This window comes from Solea senegalensis, linkage group LG3, assembly GCF_019176455.1.
Source record: "Solea senegalensis isolate Sse05_10M linkage group LG3, IFAPA_SoseM_1, whole genome shotgun sequence".
NCBI lineage: Eukaryota > Metazoa > Chordata > Actinopteri > Pleuronectiformes > Soleidae > Solea > Solea senegalensis.
The window spans coordinates 5,972,240-5,993,414 of NC_058023.1; the positions used below are offsets into that span (position 1 = coordinate 5,972,240).

General features: G+C 41.3%; 2 protein-coding genes and 1 long non-coding RNA gene across 4 annotated transcripts in view; 1 reads left to right on the forward strand and 2 right to left on the reverse strand.

Annotated features, from left to right (window-relative positions):
- Positions 1-4,083, reverse strand: part of lrch4 (leucine-rich repeats and calponin homology (CH) domain containing 4) — a 49,366-nt gene extending 45,283 nt beyond the window's left edge. For both annotated transcript variants that reach the window (XM_044021483.1, XM_044021482.1), the window contains exon 1: positions 3,659-4,083. In XM_044021483.1, coding sequence (XP_043877418.1) covers positions 3,659-3,830 — 172 coding nt within the window. In that variant the 5' untranslated portion in view covers positions 3,831-4,083. The remainder of the gene's footprint in view (positions 1-3,658) is intronic.
- Positions 4,084-10,884: 6,801 nt separating this feature from the next.
- On the forward strand, positions 10,885-12,966 carry LOC122767254 (histone H2A.Z). Its single transcript, XM_044022670.1, has 5 exons — positions 10,885-11,013; positions 11,322-11,399; positions 11,555-11,668; positions 11,779-11,908; positions 12,611-12,966. The coding sequence occupies exons 1-5, from the start codon at positions 11,011-11,013 to the stop codon at positions 12,670-12,672; spliced, it is 387 nt and encodes a 128-aa protein (XP_043878605.1). The 5' UTR covers positions 10,885-11,010; the 3' UTR covers positions 12,673-12,966.
- Positions 12,967-13,221: 255 nt separating this feature from the next.
- Positions 13,222-17,356, reverse strand: LOC122767255. The gene is made up of 3 exons (XR_006360192.1): positions 17,032-17,356; positions 15,014-16,217; positions 13,222-14,176 (listed from the first exon to the last, which is right to left on the reverse strand). It is a non-coding gene; the product is annotated as an uncharacterized LOC122767255 (long non-coding RNA).
- Positions 17,357-21,175: the final 3,819 nt, after the last annotated feature.

Genomic DNA, 21,175 nt, shown 5'->3' on the forward strand with positions numbered 1-21,175 from the left:
TGAATGAACAACAAGTGAGTCACCGTGAGACAGTGAAGACGAGAGAGATGGCTGCAGCAGAGTGAAGGCTGAGCTTGCTTCATACACCTTTGCAAATTTGTCTAAATTCTACATCCTTGTTTCAATCAGTCACATCGGGAAAGTTCTGCGCATGCTACTCCGTCTACTCTGATGCTGCATCTCACTTTTTCCATTCAACCAAACAATAAATATCACATTTCTACACAAGCAGCCAAAGACAAACTTACTCTAAATAAAATATAGCACGAATGTGGCAGCTTTTAAGAAATTATGTGATCAGATAACGACATAACTGATGTTTTAAGGCTCAAATGCCAACTTTTAAAGACACATTCGACTTACTTACTTACTCACTCAGGCAGTTCTGTTTGATAGTTACCCTGATAATGTTTCAGGACCAAAATTGAAACTTGATCGCGAGATCTTGGCCAAAAGTAAACACCCATTGTCATGTTTTGGATTATATTTAGATGTGCCCAAGTACTGGGATCTCAGGTTCCTTAATTAACTATTCTTTTAGCAAGACAACCTGAAACTGAAGCGCACATGAGAATTCACTGTTTATTTACTACTTTCCACTACACAAAAAACAGGAATATCAGTAACAACAAGTGTGGTACATGGAGTTGACTTATTTCGCTGAGTTGCTCTGGCATTATACCAATGTATTTATTTTTAATAATTATTCTAAACAGTGATTTATGTGACAGGCCAAATGAAACCTTTTGGCGAGCCAATATTGGCCCACGGGCCCCACTTTGGGCAGATTTATCAAGCGAGTCATCAGGATTTAAACCCTTCTGTTACCATCCTGTAGTTGCCGAAAGGATTTGGCATGCATACTTCTCAGTACCATAACCCCTAGACCGTTAGGGAAAATTCAAAAATTGTACGAGAAGCACTCATTCAGTGAACATTTTTTGACATTTCTACAGCCATAAAATCAAACTTGATTCATCAACTAATAATAAAATACACATTATAACTGGCTGGTGGTGATTGCTCTCTTCTTCAGAAGAGTACTAAAGCTAAAGAGCTGTACAGAAATTCAATGGTTCAAAGTCCAAAAATGTGAGTTTCTGTTGGTCTTCATAGTCACATGATGACAAAGACAAACACTCCACAGCTGCATGCTCTGCTCTGCTCTGACAAAAACCAAATGGTATAGCTGAAAGCTTGAAAGGAATATCCAAGTTATTACAAGACAATGTTTTTACAAAGGGGTCTCTATCATGAACAGTCTATGACGTTGATTGATTAGTATCCGGGCCTCGAGCAGGCTGAGGATTCTGCTGACATCACTGTGACACCATCTGAGGTTGTTGTGTCAGACTTTGACAAATCTCCTCCAGAACCACAGAAGACAACCCACATGCTGACTCAGTGACACTCCTCATTATGATATACTGTACGAGCCACACACTGCTAAGCCCCTTTAAACCTGACTCCGACCTGCACAGCTGTACGTATTCCCGACTTGCCCGGCTGGATTATGCGTTTATCCAAGTGGTATTACCATGGGTACTGGACACAGTCATCACCTCGACAGTCATTAGGGTTGGGTTGCTCTAGTGGCAGGTGTCAGGGTGTGTGTTTACGTGTGCTCAAGGCCTCCTCGTCCCACATGGGTCTAGACCTGGCTTGTTATGAGCAGATGGTCATAGTTATCAAAACATGGGAAACAGGCAGCGGCAGCAGCAGATGAGGGAGTTAGCTTTAACTGCTGCGTAGCCAGAGTGATTTCAGCAAACCTGGATGGAGTAATCCTCTGTCAGCACGGCCACGCCAAGGAAGTTCCCTTTAAATCCACACCGTCACCCACACTGACTTGTCTATTTACATTTCTCTGTTGCTGCCTTTGTCGGTGACTACATTTACAATATGGAGACTAATCATCTGATGTTATCATGAATAAAACATTTACATATAACAGAGAATTGTAACAAAAAAGGTTTTTTGCACTTTCATAGTCAAATATTGTGAAGGAGACATAAAAGCGCAAACTACACCATTTTTTGGCTCTTTACCACTATACAGTTCCAGCACGGCTCAGCTCCAGCAGGTCTACTTTCCATTAGTGATAGTACCTGGTACCTAGTGCTTTTTTTTAGTACCTGCTCTGGCAAGGTTCCAAGCGAATAGAGTCGAGTCAAGCCAAGTGGAGCCGAGTAGTGCTAGACCTGTACAATGGAAAAGTGCCGTTTCGCTCCCTTCTGCTGAGGTGACTAGCGCAAAGGTCCAGCAACTAATGGCACTTCCAGGCAATAACTGCAATGTAATCAGAAAAATGCTAAATGCGCCATTTTGAAATATAATACGCACAACGAAAGAGAGGTTTCAAGACTGTTTGTGTCATAAAGCAGCAGTGTTTAGGTCTGAGTTATACTTCCCGAGTTACGTGTCCATGAAGCGTCCAATGTTTAGATTTCTGCGCATGTATTCTCGATCTGTCCTTCTTTGAGCCATGTGTTGTACACGTAGCTACATTTGGAGACCTTCTCGCATAACTTCAAGCACACTTTCATAGCTACCAACTTCTTCTTTTTCTCTTTTAACCAAAACAAGAGTGCGCCACCAACTGGACTGAAAGTGCAGTTAGCATGTGCGGCCGACAAAATATGAAGGTGCTTGTGTTTGTTTGCAAAGGGTTAGCTAGCTCCACCACAGACATGAGTGAACATGCCGAAAGTATGATCCAGGCCACAATGTGTGCTTTTAGTCCTCTTTCTAGAATTTAACAGCAGCCAGCTAGCTAGCTCACAAGCTAGCCAGATCGGGTAGCTTTTACATCGCAAACTGTACCATGGATAGCAAAAATTCACTGCTAACACTTGGTAAAAATGCTAATATTTTGGTATCCCTCATTACTTTTCACAACAGAAGTAATTGTGTAACTGAACCAGTTTGTGGTAACAGGACTATAGCAGTCAAATACATTATGCAGTACATTATGACGTCATAGCAAAAAAACACTGTGAGGTAGTATAGAAAGATATTATGATGAACATTTAATTTTAAGTTGTACTGACAGGTGTCCTCCAACACTGCACTCGCTTATGAGACATTTTAAGGAAGTGGAACTCGCCTGTTTCTGACGGGTATTTCCTCTTAATTTTTTTAAGTTGACTTTAAGACAACTAACTACCTTTATCTTTCTTTAAAAGCTGGGACTTTTGTGGTTTTGTTTTCAATGGAAAAAGTAAAACGCACCACAACTCTGACACCAACTTTAACCAAGCAGGGACTTTCGTTTAAAAATATAACATTTTTTAACTCGGCCCAAACTGCGTGATAACGGCGTCACTTGGCTCACATGGCACATTAAAACTGATTTATTAGTGATGGAGCTGCGTTTAGATGAAGTCTACACGAGCCGAATTAACAAACAGGTCCTGGTGAATTTACAAACGCCTAATTTTATAGTGTAAAAGCTGCATGAGAACAATAGTCGCCCGGATAACGTGAAAGTATAGGGTTTTCAAAGGGACTCTGGTGAGACGAGTCGGGGGGTTGAGGGAGGATGCAGATGAAGAAAGAAGAAGCAGGTGGCGATAAAACAAAAGGCGGTGTTGCCCCTAACAGCAGCTAGCTCGCTGCCTGTAACTTAAAGAAAAAACAGCGGAGAAGAGAGACAGACCTGCATGTGTAATGTCGGACAGGTCGTAGTTCCTGGCGCTGCGGGGAAACTCCTTGAGTTTGCGGTTGGACAAGTTGAGAGCCCCGCTGGCGGCAGCCTCCTCCAGCGCCTTCTCTACGCTCCGGCTGGCCGCTACAGTGGCCGGCAGCTGGGCTCCATCCCCAGCAGCCATCAAACGCACAGGTCTGCCTCTTCGACTACTTTGTTTGAGGCGTCCGCGCTGCGTTCATTGCCCGTAGATCTGCATACACTCCAGACGGCGAGCCCCCGCGCCGCTAAACTTCAGCAAAAGTACACGCTTTAATCCCAGGAAGACGAGGAGAAAAATAAATAAATCAGTGAACGTGTCGAAACGTGGGTTGTGACTGCTTCCTCCACACAACGGGAGCTGTCGCTTCCACCAGAGAACGCGAGCGCTTCTAGCTGTCAATCGTACAGGAAGTTGCGTCAAGCTCGAACCTTTCGCAACTGTATTACAGGAAAAGGCTGTCTTTCTTTCAAATTAAAACCAGAAAATCAGCAAACTATTAAATAACTAGAACATTTGGTGCTCATCTGAACACATGTTCAAGTTTATGTGTATACATATATATACATATATATATACATATATACATATATAATATGTTAAAGTTGTATTGATTATGTAAAGTTACTGTAGGTGGGACATTGGTCAATTATTTGCACATGGTAAATCAAGTAATCTGATTGAGAACAACACTTCTTCACAGCCTTACAAAACTAAACTTGAGTCAAACTATAAGAGCATTTTGCTTTTGCACTGAGAACTAAAATGTGAGCCTTTGAGCCTTAATTTAAACAGAAAATCACACCCATAATAAATAAATATACTCATGGTTGTATTTACAAGCTTGTGGATGATTTTAAGATGATTTTAAACGCTGAGCATTGTGGGTGGTGCGATTCTATTTTTATTTTGGTAGTGACAGCCGGAAGCACGGGAGCGTAACCTTTCTTTTTACCTGCCTTTTATGTGTATGGTTTGGGAATGGGTATATGGGCGTGGCTAAAGTGGGAGTGTTTTGACTGACACAGAGGGGGCGGGGCCTTTGCTTGCATATTAATAATAAATGTGCCTTGAATTTCAAGGGAAACAAAAAATGCACGTTAATGACAGAATAATCCGATTAAAATAAGGGAAATACTGAGTCATTTTATGACATAATCAGAATGTGTGTTTAATGAGGATTAAATTATCTGTATTTTATATTAATATATATATATATATATATATATAATCAAGTTTTATTTGTGTTGTAAAAATTAAATTCAAATTAAACCACAACAGGAAATGAATAAAAAAAAGAGCTCATTATCAAATAAAGCCAATAGTTAATCATGCTTATTCTTCATTATAGTCATAAACACGACAAGATTAAATTAACCTCAGCATAATAAAGCAGAGGGAGCAGAGCACCATTGTGTGTCTGCTGTCTACAAATGTGTGTGTGTGTGTGTGTGTTTGTATTTGTCATTACCTGGTCCTAGTGAGGCAGAACCTGATTTCTGAGGAACTGGTTAAGTTAAGGACTATAAGGTTTGACTCGTGGTTATAGTTAAGGTTAAGGATAAGGCTTTGTTTAGTTGGCGATACAGTGTCCCCAGAACAATAGCTGTGTGTGTGTGTGTGTGTACCTGGTATTCCGTATGTCGTGGGGACCTCATGTATTATGGGGACAAAAATCAAGTCCCCATAATTAAATAAATAAATTACTACATTTTAAGGGTTCAAAGTCTCCGGGGAATATGTCCTCCGAAGTCATGGAAACCAGTGTGTGTGTGTGTGTGTGTGTGCATGTGTATATGTGTACATTCATATGTGCAAATGCAGCGTCAGCAGTTGCAGCAGCACCATGTGGTTTACAACCTTTATTCCTATAGCTCCATTCTTTCACGACCAGATGACTACAACTGCACACACACACACACACACACACACATACACACACACCTTCTGCAGCCATTACCATTGTCCCCTCCTCTCCCTCCTTCCATCCATCCTTCCCTTTAGCCCTTGTCTCCTCCCTTCCTCCCTCTCCAGCGTCCCATTGGACCATCTGTCAGAGTCCAGTGGTGCAGCTGGGACCATAGGGAGTATATATAAATATATATATATATACACTTTTAAAATCCATTAGCAGTCAGTGCTTTGCTCATAAACAGGGTATTCGACTGTATTTCTGTGAGATTATGATAATAATGAGATTAGGATTTCCCCCCCCACACACACACACATGCTGACACTGTTTCTATCGCTTGTTCTTCTGCAGTTTTCCAGGTTTCCTTTGTTTGTCTACGTGTTATTAATCTTCACACACACACACACACACATGCACAGTCTACAGAGGGTGATTATAAAAGGGGAAATAAATAAGAGTCGTTTGCTTTGTGTGTCACGTGTTAACGGAAGAATGAATGAATAAGTAAAACAGCCGGGAGATGGAGAGGAAAGAGAGAGGAAGACGGAGGTAGTAATGCTGTATTATAGATGGAAAATGTGTCTTATTGGGGACATATTTTGTCTTAATAATAAAAATTAAAGACAGTTTAGATGACATTTGATTTTGAGTATTTGTCACTTGTTTTGTCACTGTATGTACACTAAAATGTTTTTGGGGAGCTGATCAAGACCTGGGACAGTTTATTTTGAAGCAATTGGGAAAGAGAGAGACTGTGTTTTGTCGTTTGTTCAGTTAATTCTCCTATTAAGGACATTTTACACACATAGAAATTACCCTTTTTTTGAACATTTTACTCCAAAAATTGTCAGTTATGATACCACAACTTAATTTGAGGACTAAACAACAAAGAAAATCTAAACTCATGTCATTTTATTTCTTTTATTTCTTTTGATTTGTATGTGTGTATATGTTTTGTGTATATGTAAATATTGAATAATGTTGAGAACTGGGAGTGGCGTCACGTCAGAGTTCATCACGTTCCATGCTACAGGATAGATACAGATCAGACACAAAGAAAATGTGCACATTTAAGTTTTTCCAGGATGTTTTTGTACCTTTAAGGTTCTTTATACAAGACTATTGTCAACTATCATAGACATGTGATTCTACAAGGACGAGGAGAAAAAAGAGGCAAAAAGCAAAGAGAAGATGGAAATAATGAAACTGCCAGAAAATGTGATGGAAACCAAAGAAGAAGACTTTCTAATGACACTGAAGAAGAGTCTTCTTCCCACTGAACCTTTATTGTTTCAGCTTCAGCCTCAGCAGACAGAGTGACATCATTGATTCTCACGCTCTTTGTCCATCCCTCCTTCCTCTGAGTCCGCCCTCTCTTCCTCTTCTGTCCTGCCCCTTTCACCCGTGTGACCTGTGGAAACACTGTCGGTGCCCTGGGACACTTACACACATACAGTTTCTCATCATTTCTCAGTGTCGGCACAAGACGCAGCAAGAATTCAGATTCATATCACAACATATTCGTATCAGGGTACCTCACGATATGCGATACGTGGTCCCCGATGCCAATAATATCACGATACAACGATTCTGTGATAATCAAGACAATCATGTAGCAATATCTGTCTATAACTGAAGAAATGTTTACGTGAAAAGGTCATGGAACGTGGATGGAGCATCTCTTTACGTAGCTACTCTCCACTATTATTCTGCTGTAAATTCTCTCTTCTTCAGCCAGGAAACTTCCACCCATGCAGACATGAGGAGACATCATTTAGGTACAGGCGACCAGTGACTGGGAGTGTATAAATTAGAACACCTTCATTTGTTTGAAATATCGATATTTGTGCTCACATATCATATATTATATATTTCCATTCCTGGAAATATGCCTTACTTATGCTACTTTTAATTTTAATCAACTAAGGAGAAAATGATGTAACTACTATGCCGATGAGCAGAGAACTTTATGGGGCCTAGAAACCTGCCTTGTTCCTGGTTCTGTTTTGTCCAAAGTAAGACAAACTCCACTCACTGATGGACAGACGGTGAAGAACACACAGTTGAAAAAGAGACTTCAGAAGAGAGAGAGAGGAGCATGAACAAGTGAGGTAGAGGTCAGGGGAGGGAGAGAGTGAGTAAGAGAGTGAGTGAGCGACTGCTGAAAGGGCAGTTTGAGTGGAGAATGAATGGTATGTGATTTAGATATGGGACCAGCCCACCAGCTGTGCGTGTGTGTAGGGTCTCACACACACACACACACACACACATTGGTCTTGCTCCCTTTGTGAGGACACTCGTAATACAAACTACAAAATTAACTACATGCCTAACCCTAACCTTTATAACGGTTACCCTAGCCTCAGCCTAAGTTTAAAACACGTCTTCACCTTAAACATGTTGTTGATTTTTGTTGCTTTTTGTCCCCATAAGGAAGACACATCCTCATAATGTGACTGTGTAAACAAATTTAGGTCCCCACAACATAAGGAAAACCAGGTACACACACACACACACATGCTGGACTGGAGCCTGTCAGTCATTAACACTGTGGTAAAATAGAATGAAAAGGAGACAGTTGTCTGAGATCTCACCCACTGCCCTGAAAAACATGCATTTTACATTTATTTTATTTTTTTATGTTAAATCTTTCTATTTTATCATATATATATCTTTTATAAAGTTTATGTTGAGTACTTTGTATCTTATTTTGAAAAGAGAGTGCTATATGTATAAATGTATTACTATCATTCTTATTATTCTTAGCAGTAACAGTAGCAGTAGTACTAGTGGTAGTAGTAGTAGTAGTAGCTATGGTAGCAGTAGTAGCAGTAGTAGTAGCTTAGGCAGTGTAGTAGCTATGGTAGCAGTAGTAGTATAGCAGTAGCAGCAGTAGTAGTAGTAGTAGTAGTAGTAGTAGTAGTAGAAGCAGTAGTAGTAGTAGCATTATTAGTAGTAGTAGCAGTAGCAGAAGCAGTAGTAATAGTACTGTTAGAGAAAAATAGTGGGGACTTTGATCTGTTTGGGTTTGGTTGTATTTTACATGACATTTGCATGTATTTACAGTCACACGTGTTGCTTTAGCTGATTGGCGGCAGAAGAATTGCAAAACATATAATTTCTACATCATTATTTGTCGCACAGATTGTTGTTTCATGTCTTCATTTTTATCCAAAACACCTTGTATGTGATGTTACATTGCAGAAGCAGCTGAGGCTAATAAATCACACAAGAAACATCATATAATGCAGATTAGAGTGATTTGTGCAACCAATAAATCTGTGAGATTAAATAAATTTAAATTACAATTTAAATGAAAAGCAGTTGCTGCAGACATTCCTGCTCTTAACAGGGTCTGTGGTCGCTTAACTCAGCTTTAGTGGGAGAAAATAAATACTTCAAAGGAGCAAACTGGGTGGTACTTTTTTTTCATGTTCACGTTCAAATATGTGAAATCAAAGGAATATATTACAGATGCACTGATTCATCCTGTTTTCAAAGTTGGCCGCTTAAAAAGTTTCACGTTACATAAACGCATGCATGCCTTCGCTGACTCGGTGTCACATTTCTGACATGAAAGGCGTATATTTATATGTAAACAACGTCTGCAGTCCAGGACCGTCTGTCAAAACGTGCTCTTTCCAGATTTAAGACAGATAACAAGCACCATACAATGGCTCCTATTGCAAAATAAACCATAATACATTTACTTAATATGGCAAATAAAAGAAAAAGTGGTTAAATAATTGTGAATATACAGGTATTCTGATTTGTTTGACTTGTTAAAGACGTACAGTTCTGCCTCTGTGCTCCTGCATGTGCTTTGAGCTTCGAAAGTGATGTTCTTGTTATTATTTTCTACAAATTTGTTGTTTTTTGTTTCATATTTGATCAAATATTCCATAAAATGAGGGAAAAAAAACCTGGATTTGGAATTTGTCATTTCAGCTACACAGACTGATGGCCAAACAGACAGAGCTTCATTAATAGGACAGGAAAAAAACATATTAATCCTGAAAAAGTAGTAATTTTAATTCAAATAAGAAAATAATTCATACTTAATCTGTATGAGGCTGCTGAGGGATTTACAAAAAAAATACATATTAGGCAAAACTAAGCTACTGTTTGGTGCATGACCACGTGGAAAAAAATCTTAATAATAGTCTTTGTTTTAATTATTAGTAATGATTGTTGTTGTTTTGTGTCCTGTTTTATTGCAAATTCTATTCCTATCTTGAGTTTGTATTCTTTCTATACCATAACTTATTCTAATCCATATCACTTGTTAACTCTGTCTCTTTTACCGCTATTATAATAGAATTTCCCCAGAGTGGGATCAATAAAGTCTAATCTAATCTGATTGAATCTAATTTTATTAGGTGGAGTACTTATCACACGCAAGGATTGCAGCAGAATTATGAGTAGACACCGACCTCGTGTGGTCAAAGTGAAAATTACAACTTGATGTATCTTATCGGTGGTCTAGGAAAATACATCCATATTAATATTTTTAATAAGTTAAGTACGAAGATGAACACAAAGCCTTGGTTAAAATAATTATTAAAAAAGTTATAATAATAAAGATGCCACTCATAAAACGTAATATATAAACAATATTTGATACAATTTATACTTAAACTTGCACTTTATCTTGTATCTTCGTATATTATCGAGTTTTAAAATGTAATATTATCCTATTATTTGTTAAATTTTTCATATGTCCGGGATGAACTGCACATATGTCTGTACATATTGTTTGTTATGGTGTTATTCTCATCACGTAAGCAAAGAAAATGTATAATTTAAGTGCATAAAATAAAACTGTCACAGTTCAATTTGAGCCTGACATGATTCACGTAATTTGAAATGGAAACCAACAAAACAAACTGGATCATTGTGTCAAATTCAGGTCATTTATTTAGTTTAAAGGTGACCGCTGCCAGCCATTTATTTAGTTAAACAAAATGTCACTAAAAATGAATAGTTAAAAACTTAGTTTTTTTTGTTAAGGTGGCAGCTTCTTGACATTTTTATTTAATTAAAAACAATCGTGACGAAAATAAATAAATCAATAAAAAAAATTAAATGTTCTTGTTATGGTGTGAAAGAGACAATGGGAATCGATAGTCTGAATGTCAGGACTACATTACCCATGACCATTTTCAACGGAAATGTAGAACTTTTCCCGCATTGCGAAATTTCTTGTCGCTGATTGGCTGAACGCCACAGCAGGAAACACACACCGAAAGGTGATTGGCTCGTGTTCGCCATTCAGTTTCCCCAGATAAAGATTAGCTATATATACAGGGACAGTGTAGGCGGGTGTTGTAGTTCAAGCTAGCAGTCGGTCCTCGGTTGTAAATCTTTTCGTCTCGGATCCGCAGCGGTGGGAGTTTATTACGCAGATTAAACATGGTGTGTATTTCGCGATACGTTAAGTACAAATATACGCATTGGTTTTCTGTTTGTCACTGGCAAAATAACTGCCGTGTTTCATTCATTGGCTAGCTGTTAGCCGCTAGTGTTAGCTGTTTAACTAGCCCAACAGTTAATGCTAGTTGTTGTACTATTATTACCTGCGATTATAGCTTAGCTGCTAACTTTAGCTTTCTGGCTGGAGCGAGAGAAATGCTAACGGAGCGTTAAATGTGTCCGCTGTTTATTCGTGAGTGATATATAATTGTGACGACTGTTGGCTCATGGACAGTGTCGGTGTTTTCCAGGCTGGCGGTAAAGCAGGAAAAGACTCGGGGAAGACCAAGACTAAGGCTATTTCGCGCTCCCAGAGAGCAGGACTGCAGGTTTGTGAATCCACGTTCATTCATTGACTGTTAGCGGCACTAGCGCTTGTTAGCAGGGGTTATCCTGCTAGTGGCCGCCTCTCACCGCCAGGCCACTGAACCCTTTGTTTCCCCGCGCTGAAGCCCCGCTCTCACCCTCTCTCCTCTCGCCACAGTTCCCGGTAGGTCGTATCCACAGACACCTCAAGTCGAGAACCACCAGCCACGGCAGAGTGGGAGCCACTGCAGCCGTATACAGCGCCGCCATCCTCGAATACCTTACAGCTGAGGTAACGCCGAACCGCAATTGTTTCTCAGATGGTAAAAGCGAGAATAATCTGGCTCCACGGAGCTGCTGATCTTGGGCCGAGTGAATATCTAAATCCTGGCTCTCTTACAGGTTCTGGAGTTGGCAGGAAACGCATCTAAGGATCTGAAGGTGAAGCGTATAACGCCACGCCACTTGCAGTTGGCCATCAGAGGAGATGAAGAGCTGGATTCACTCATCAAGGCAACCATTGCTGGAGGAGGTAAATAAAGACACCTTTGTGCTTTGAGAAGTTAAATATTTGTACTGCTAATATTGAAATGTATCTGCATAGGGAATACAGGGAAGGCGTTATTTACATAGCACTTCAACATACAACATGTAACAATGCTTTGGACAACAAAACTTATACTTAACTACAATGCTAAATAGCAATAATATTTAAGTTTTATATACTGTATGTTGTGGTGTTTAAATGTATGTGAAATGATCTATAGTTCAAAATATAACATATTAAGGCCAAAATAGATCTGAAAGAAGTGAATGAGCTGGAGTTTTTAAAAATGTAAAAGTGTAGGACTCATTGGTGTTAAAATAGAAAAGTGCTTAGATGTAATAAATCCATTACCAACAGTAGGTAAGGAGGGAAAAATCAAAATGGAAATAAAATAAATACAAGGGCTGAAACGCATTTCCAGTATTGTTTAAATCTAACAATACCTTTCTACATTATTAATTTGGTTTATGAAAAGCATCCACTTGTGTTTCCCACATCTTAAAGTGACAGTCCTAAAATATTTACACTTAGTTTGTCATAGAAGTAAAGAAATCGGGCAAAATACTGAATGGGCTACAGTAAATGAAGTTGAAATAGAAGCTGTAACGGTACATGAGCAATTGCTTTGTCCCATATCTTGCTGACTTGGCCTTACTGTTAATGACTCGTGTGTTTACCTGTGTCCAGGTGTGATCCCCCACATCCACAAGTCTCTGATTGGAAAGAAGGGCCAGCAGAAGACCGTATAACCTGAAGTGCCGAGCTGTGGACGTCGTGCCATCTCAGGACGAAGTCTGCGTCAACTGGTTATTTGTCTTTAGATTAGAACACCTGTAGGAGTCGTTTGTATGGTTGAGCTTGCATTTACTCACCTGGGGTATTTTTTAAAAGTGGCTTCAGAGAAGCTCATTTTTTGTGTGTTTGGCTTTTTTGTTTTTTCTTGGTGCTGCAGTTTTTGTGTCTAACCTTACTTTTGTGGCATTCCCATGTTCAAAGTGGTGTTTTAATAAAGCTCTTGTTTGGGCATTTGTTTTGCTCTTTCAGTTCTTGCTCGTTCATTAGCTTCTTTCTGTTACTGCCATCGCCTTCTCCTCTGTGGTGGTGGAAGGAGTCGTCATGGCGACAAACCGAATCATTTTTAGAGTGTATACGAACCCTGTTTGCCGTTGCATGAGTTGCAGAGCATGTTGAGGAACATCAGTTCATCACTGGACTGACGTGAAACGAGAGAACTTTGTCATTCTTGGATTCAGAATAAAGGCACAGTCGCAACATTTTACACATTGTGGTGTATGGGTCTGTTGCATGGATTACCAGGTTTAGAGCAATCTGTCTGGGTGTGTAGGCTACTTAATAAAACCAGTTTAGCCAGTGTGACTTGTTTCCCAGCCATTGAAAAAAGGAAGTGTTTAAGATGTAAAATGCATTTGCAATCTAGATGTTTGTCAAGCACACATACTGAATTATGTGTTTTTCAAACAAATTAGCATTGGTTTACTGACTCTGCTGACCTTAACTAAGAAGCACCACTAGATGGTGCTGTAGTACCACAACTACACGGTCTCATTGACAAGCTGGGGCCTGTCTAAGAAATACTAAAAAAGACTGATTTTAGCCTCAAGCAAAATGCTAACGTACATTCTGCAACTAATTCTATATCTTAAATATGACTTCATGCCAAGCCTTATGTCCAACTGTTTGTAGCTCTTAGCTTTTGTTTAGTTTTTCTCCCTTAGTTACATTCAAATGAAGGATTACAAGCACAGACGTCTCAAGTAACTAAGACTTTGGTGCAAGGAGTGAGCAGTTTTCCAGTCTGAAAAAAGGCATAGGAATCAGTTTGTTAATTGTCTAATTGGCTTCTGTCCCTTGCTAATGTGTCGATTGCTCACACAACTACATTCTTTAATAAATTAAACTATCACATTTTTAGGTAGGAGGGATGAGAGGTGCTTTTTTGAATTTTGTGCTGACTAAATCTTCAGCATTTATCAAGGGGGGAGGGGAAACAAGGAATTCTCGCATATTTCTCATTAACCAGGGGATGAAAATGACTTTCTTGCTTTTCCGCCTTTGTGTAAGTGAAATCAGATGTGACGGGGTTTTTTTTTTTAAAAAAAGAACAGAATTAAGAGAAGTTTTCAGTGTGACACACGCCTGCCTTGTCCAAACCAATCAGACACACCGGAGACGCCGAGAACCGTAACTGGACAAATGAGTCCAGACTCAACCCCAGTGCTCGATCCGAGTCACCTGTGAGGAAATAATGAGAGGAATAATGAGTAAAAGGATCCACATGTGACAGCAGCATAAAGTTCACTCGGGGCTGGAGACTATCCCAGCATGCACTGGGGCGACAGTAAATCCATGCTGTGATCTTGAAAACCTCCACGAATAAACCGTCCAGTTTCATATTTAATATTGTCCAAATTACCTAAAACTGTGGTGCGTGTACCACCAGTGGTAGGCAAGCTTCCTCTGGTGGCACTTGGAGGAAAACAGTACAAATACTGTTCTACTGAATATACCAGGGTATGTGATCGGAGTGTGTAGACATTCTTCATCTAATGACAGTATACCAGTGTGTGAAGTATATGTGAGGAAGAGGAGGATGGAATAACTCTACCTCCTGTGAAAAGTCTGTGGCTGACCATGCTCAGCCAATTTACCCACCTGTGTTTGAATGTGGGCGATAATGACTTTACTTGGTATAAAAGCGTTGAGAACCACTGTTCTAGAGAGTCCTTCCCTTCCGGTCTGAAGATGACTCAGTCGCACGAAGTGTTCGGATCACGACTCGAGTCAAAATGTGGGTAATGAACTTTAGAAAGTGGTCGGCTGATCCATAATTAACCTTTTAAGTCTTTAACAAGCGCATTTGTCTGCTCGGCGATTGATGATTTGTTTTGTAGGCCCGCTGAAAAGCAGAGTGCTAATGAGGCTTCCCCTGCAGCTCCAGCCGAGCGGGACACCATTCAACCATTAAGTCAATTAAGAGGGCGGTGGGGTGGGCGGTGGGGGGGAGGGGGGATCGCCTATTCATTTGGTTCTAATTAAAGTGCAGGAAGTGAAGCAGCGGTGTTCACCTACCTTCCTCTAGGCTGGACAGTGTCTCCGGTACTCTCTGGAAGCCTTTAGCACATCTTGGCCTCACTGGATGGATTTCCTATTAATTGGGTTTTTACAGACCTCATAACAGCATGTCATCACAGCTACACGATGGATCTACTGTCCCTGAAATCACTTGTCTTTTGTCCACTCTGTTCAAGTCCAAGTCACTTTTACGCGACGTTTACTTTAGCAGACGCTGTCGTAGCAATTTACGCCATGTAGTGCAGTCTGTGGGACAAATTAGCGATAGTACCTGGTACCTGCAAGGTGAGCCGATACTAAAATGTGACATCAACAGACTGCCGATGACTGATCGGTCATAAAGTGTCATCACTGGAAGAGGCGGGAGAGCCTGTGTCTATAAAGGTCCATCTATACGTGAAACATAAGGAGCCTTTCATCTGTAGTTTGGTTCGTAATCATAACTACGAGTTTCTGGCCCCTGACTGTGACGTCAGAGATTGATTCTTAAACCGATATCTCAGCAGTTTCTCGCTCAGCAGCTGTCTGAACACTGAAAAGTTCCCACTGTGAAATTGTCTTCACTGAGCAACTGTAAAGTTCGCCAACTCAGCCCCAAATGACCGACAAAGCAGATTTAAAGTTGGGTTTGATGAGATAGTCAGAGAGAACATGAGGCAACCATTTGGACGGCTGGGAATTCAAGTGGGTTTTTTCTTCTTTTTTTTTTCCCTCCCCCCTTTTTCTTGTTCAAGTTCACACTCGGGTCCATCTGGTGGCAGGTGGTTCAGAGCTGCTGAATAGGCGGCGGTCCAGACTCTGGTCCTCGCCCTCCATCACACATGGCTAAGTTATCAGAGCAGGCACAAAGAAAGCGGCGACGACACTCGGCAATCTCTGTCAGGGAAGAGACTTTGGTTCACAGGCGCTTTCAGCAACATTTGTCGACTTCTTCCCCCCTTCACTTTACACTCCTTTCCTGTTGCGTTCTGTGGCGGCTTGGCATTGTGTCAGTGAGTGTGTGTGTGTGTGTGTGTGTGTGAACTCACTCACACAGACGGGGTGGGCTGGCAGAGGTCACGGTTCGCAGGCCCGCTTGGATCCATCAATAGGAACAAAGCAGTGGGAGAAGGAGCCGTGCCAAGTCCCCCGAAATCAAAGACCAGGTTTGGGATTGGGATTCGCTCCAAAAGCCTGGACCCATTTTGGTGGTGCAGGGGGTCTGGGAGAGCCAGGGGGAGAAAGAGGGGGAGGAGTTAAAAACAATAATCAAATCCACCACAGCGTCTGAGGACTGGGCCGGTTGAGAGAGCTGGCGGAGGCTTCTGCGAGCAGCATCCCTCCCCTGTCTGTCCGTCCCCCCTTTGAAGTCTGCTTACTTTTGTTCTTTACATAACTTGATCTGATCTTGGAAAGGCTAATTTGTATGCGTTTTTGTGAGTGCGCAGGGGCGGAGGACAGGGAATTGTGCGCCACCCAGAATTCCACAGGGGAGCTGACAGGAAGGTCAACACGATTGGCCACAGGGCGAAACGGGCGACACAAGCAAAGCGAAAAGCATATGATGAGCGTCTTTGAGTTATTGCAGCTCTGTGCAAATTTGATGACAATGGCGGAGTCGTCGCGGGGGGGGAGCGGGACAGAGGCGGCGGAGGTGGTCTTCAGATTCCCGACTGTAAGAGACGGCAGCGAAGGCTGATTTACATGTACGTTAAAGTGTGGCGCGTAACTTTTGTTTGTTACAGTCAAAACATGAGTTCACACAATGTGGATTAATCCTGATTAATAAGAGTTGAGTACATTTATGTCAATACTGACGTAGGGACATAGTGGGAGTAATGCGAAACGGCTGGAAACAGGTTGGAGTATGACACGAAAAGTATTCTACTGCTCTACTACTTCCCATAAGTATGTTTGTACGAGGTTATTATTGCTGTAAAATAAACATTTGTTTGGTTTTCATGGCCTTGAATTTACTTAGTGCTTACTATGTTCTACAGCAGTCAGAACAAACACATTATTATTTTCATATTTACCTCTTTTTCTAATAGACGGCTCACATCCAAGGCTGGGTGGCGTCACACTGAATGTCAGTGGGATTCTGAGTGTGGACTCACAGCCTTTTGGGTTCCTCTTTTTCTTTCGTTTTCGTTTCTTGTGGTTTCTGGTTCCTGGCCAGGGAAGAACCTGCGTCGTATCACAGCCGTTCAGCGTAAACACAAGAGCCGAGGGAGGAACGGCACTGGTGACGTGTGTGGATGATCCACAGGGAAGCAAAGCCTGAACACACACGGACACATACGTTTGCACAGCATTTGAAGACCCTCATAGAGATAATGCATTCCCTTTTCATTTGTGTATGCCAACTGTGTGTAGTGTGTGTTCTTATTAGCACATTGTTATATAAATAATACTATAAAATACTAGTGAGGACCAGACAAAATGTCCTCAGTACGGGTTTCCAAATTTGTCCTCACAAAGCCACACACACACACACACACGTGCTATTAGCATGAACTGCTAATCAGTGTGACTTCAGTGTAATTAAAACCCCGACACAGAGTACACACGTTAGTTAAAGTAGTTGTGTGATTAAAACAGGAAAACAGAACTGTGAAGCTCACCAGAGTCATGTTGTCACTGCTGATGTTACGCTAGTTAGCCTACACTCGCTAATGACGGCTAGCACCGGCTAATGCGTTGTTTCACTATTAAATCTGTTGTTTTTCAACATCTATCTTCATTCACTGAAGGTAATTTTGTTGCTAAGTTGCTAAACTATAGACGGTTTCTACAGGGAATGCAGTTAGCGACAGCAGCGACTGCCATTTTGGCTCTGACAGCTTGACAGACTTAGCAAAAGTAGCTGGGGGGTAGCTATCTTGTAATACATTACTTCATCACATATGTAAGAATTAATGGATGAAGTCGGTTCAAAACATCGACAGCCAGAAGTTTGTGCCTCCAAGTTGTTCTTTAAAAGTGTTAGAAAAAGTGAAAGAAACCTACAGAAAAGAAATCTTTCCACATTCAGTTCTGACGAAAGGAACTGACAATAAAAACAAATCCCATAACCTAAGACCATGTGAACTTGCTTTTTTTGACTAATAATAGAACATGATGTTCATTTTTTTTGGGTTAGGGTCATTTACTTTCCCATTGGGAGGGAAATAGACAACAATACCAAAGGTCACACCTGTGAACTTCCAGTTGCAGAATTTTGACATGGCTCCACCAAAAATGGGAGTTATTATTATAATAAAATAATTGTTGTTTTCCAGGTCTATGGACAAAAATGAATGAACTCATTTTGTGATGGAAAAAAAAATCTTGGCTCAAGTTCATCTGCTGTTTGGGAAAATCAGCCGACCTGGACAGCTCACTGGAAAAATGTCAGTTTTTGGAGTAACCGGAGAATGAAATTGTTTCTGCAACCATGCTGTAATAATTTGTTCGTATGGCATCATGTACCACACCCGGCAAGCGGCGTCAGCGGAGCAGGAAACTGTCCTTCCAAATGGAGATGAGAAAAGTGAAAGTGGCTGCTCAGACTCCTGGATTAATTTAAGCCATTTTCCTCCGAGAGAATGGAGCTGAGGGAGAAAAAGAGGGGGTAACAGAGGAAGAATGGAGCCGGAGGGAGGAGCGGGTGGGCGGGTGGGAATGGTTCAGAGTCCGGGGCAGCCAGCAGGACATCCTGTTTGAGATTCCAAATACAATTTCCTCCAATCAAAAGGGGGAGACACTGGGCATAATCTCCCACAGAAGAGACATTGATTGTCACCCTGGCACGAGGCCAAGGCTGAGGAGAAAAAGCCACCCCCCCACACACACACACACACACACACACACACACACACGCCCTGAGCCTGTGGACGACGGTCAATGAGCACCTCGAGGAAGTCATTAAAGCTCAAGGTTAGATGAAAAGTCTCTCCCTCCTCCCTCTCTGAAGGCAGCGCTCGAACACCTCCGACACTTTTGACTTATTCGCAGACGAGCAGGTGGAGCTGCCAGAGAAAACAACATAAATCAGCAGCTGGAACATTGTCCTGCCACCTGAGACGCACCTGATCACTGATCACCGTTCCAGCCGGTCAGCAAGTTCCTGACAAACGACCTCAGCTGTCAAACGAGATGGAGACAAAAGGTGCATTTCCAGAACGTTAGAAGCTGTTTTCAGTCAACGACTCAATAATGTCAGAAGAATTCGGAATTGACATTTCTTTGCCTTCACGTGTGATGAATGCAGTCGGAATCTGTCCGGGCCAGATGTTTTCAAAACGGCAGCAGATTCTTAGGCCTGGGACATTCTTCCGTGAAAGCAGAGAGCTTTTACACAAGCATACTCACATTTAAATAAGTGTTGTCGCCCCCTGATGGACATTCAAGAGAAGACAGTTTCCTGGAACTTTCGGTGTTTGCTTAACATTTGTCAAACCAACCAAACGGATCAAACTCTCTCAACCATGTCGACGAGAACGTTAGTTTAAAGAACCATGGCGATGTTTGTTTACCCTAATAACCCACTACTTCCTGTCCTCTTCGTCTTCTGGCACTACTTCCTGTGTCCCACCTACTCTTTTTCATTGGCTGTCGTTAACACGTGTTTGCGGTCGGGTCGGTAATCAACGTACACGACCCGATTGCGTCTAGAGTCGGCTCAAAAAATTCAAACATGTTTGATTGACAGGGTCTGTTACCCTCACACGCTAACAGATTTCTGCGCCGACTGTTGGTGCAGACTGAGAATTGTGGGTAAAATCGGGTAAAATTTTTTTGAAAATTGTGAATTTTTACGATAAACTTTAAAAAGTGGATCTTCATATACAGAGTTGAAGAATTAATGGAGTGTTTGGGCAACCCATAGCCAAGCGGAACAAGAAGTTGACTTGTCACTGAAGGGTTGCTGTATGTTGTTGTTAAACTCAAATGACCTGGGGGCCAATGAGCATCTAGTCTGGTCAAGCGGGGGCCGACATAGAGGAAAAAAAGTGGGAAAAAACAACTGGTGGGCAATATAAGATATTCATTACGATATTAGACAGAATCTCAAATTAAAAGTGCTTATTTTGATATAAAATGATTCACAATAAAAACATATTTATGATGCACAAAAATGGAGAATTAAATTGAAAATTTAGCCAATAATGACGAGGATAACTGTGATTAAAACAGCTTAAATATATGTAACTTCCTGTTGAGTGTAATACATTTAATAAAGCAATGATTACAACCGAACGTCTTACTACTATAAAAATACATTTAGTCTTATATTCCGTCTCTATTCCATCACCTCGCACAGTGGTGGGCGGGCCGCATGTAAGTGATTGGAGGGCCACATGTGTCCCCCGGGCCACCAGTTTGGCACGTGTTGACACCAGAGGGTCCAAATCTGGCCCGCATGATGAATTTATGAAAATTCTGGAACTGAAATACTATATTTCTCAGGGGGTTCTTTGTAGATCCACCATGATCTGTAAGTGGTAATGCACATGTTAATGGTAACACCTGCATAATAGTTCATGTGTATAGATTATGATGTTATTATTTATTATTATGTTATTATTTACTGGTCTGGCCCACTTTATTGCATTGCACTTGACCCCAGCCAGCGTGCTCCTTGTGTCAGGAACTTTAAACGTCCCCTGACACACACTCTTTAAAGCATTTGCAAACTTTGCAACAGCGCTGAATTTCAGATTCATACCAAACTGGCACATTTGCGAAGCTTCCTGACAAATTCCTGGCAAATTGAAAACAAAGAGAGAATCGAGAGCAGTAAAAATGGACCTGGAACAGATCTGCACCGCAACGAAATAGAATAAAAACCGACACAGGCAAACGCCTACAAACTCCTCTGCAGTCATTTTTAACATCATTCTGCCGTCAGCAGGAACAGGTTGTTCCAGTGCAGACCTGCTAAAAAGAATGACTCTTCTTCTTCTTCTTCTTCTTCTTCTCCTTCTTCTTCGCCACTGGACGACTTCCAGCTCTCCTTGGATCAGACCACCCACTTAGAACGACATCAAAAGAGGCCGTGTTGTCGTGCGCTTCAGTAAACGTTTTTGTCGAAATATCTCACCCTCGCGTTTTCACGAGCGATCACAGCGACAGCGTTTGACACAGATGCAAACATTAGTCTTGTGCTTTTAGAATTGAATGGGAGAGTCCTGGCTT

Excerpts from the sequence above, each read along its gene's own strand:
- LOC122767254 (XM_044022670.1), top strand. Across the intron at positions 11,669-11,778 it reads TCGAATACCTTACAGCTGAG|GTTCTGGAGTTGGCAGGAAA; the intron begins GTAACGCCGAAC and ends GCTCTCTTACAG. Across the intron at positions 11,909-12,610 it reads GGCAACCATTGCTGGAGGAG|GTGTGATCCCCCACATCCAC; the intron begins GTAAATAAAGAC and ends ACCTGTGTCCAG.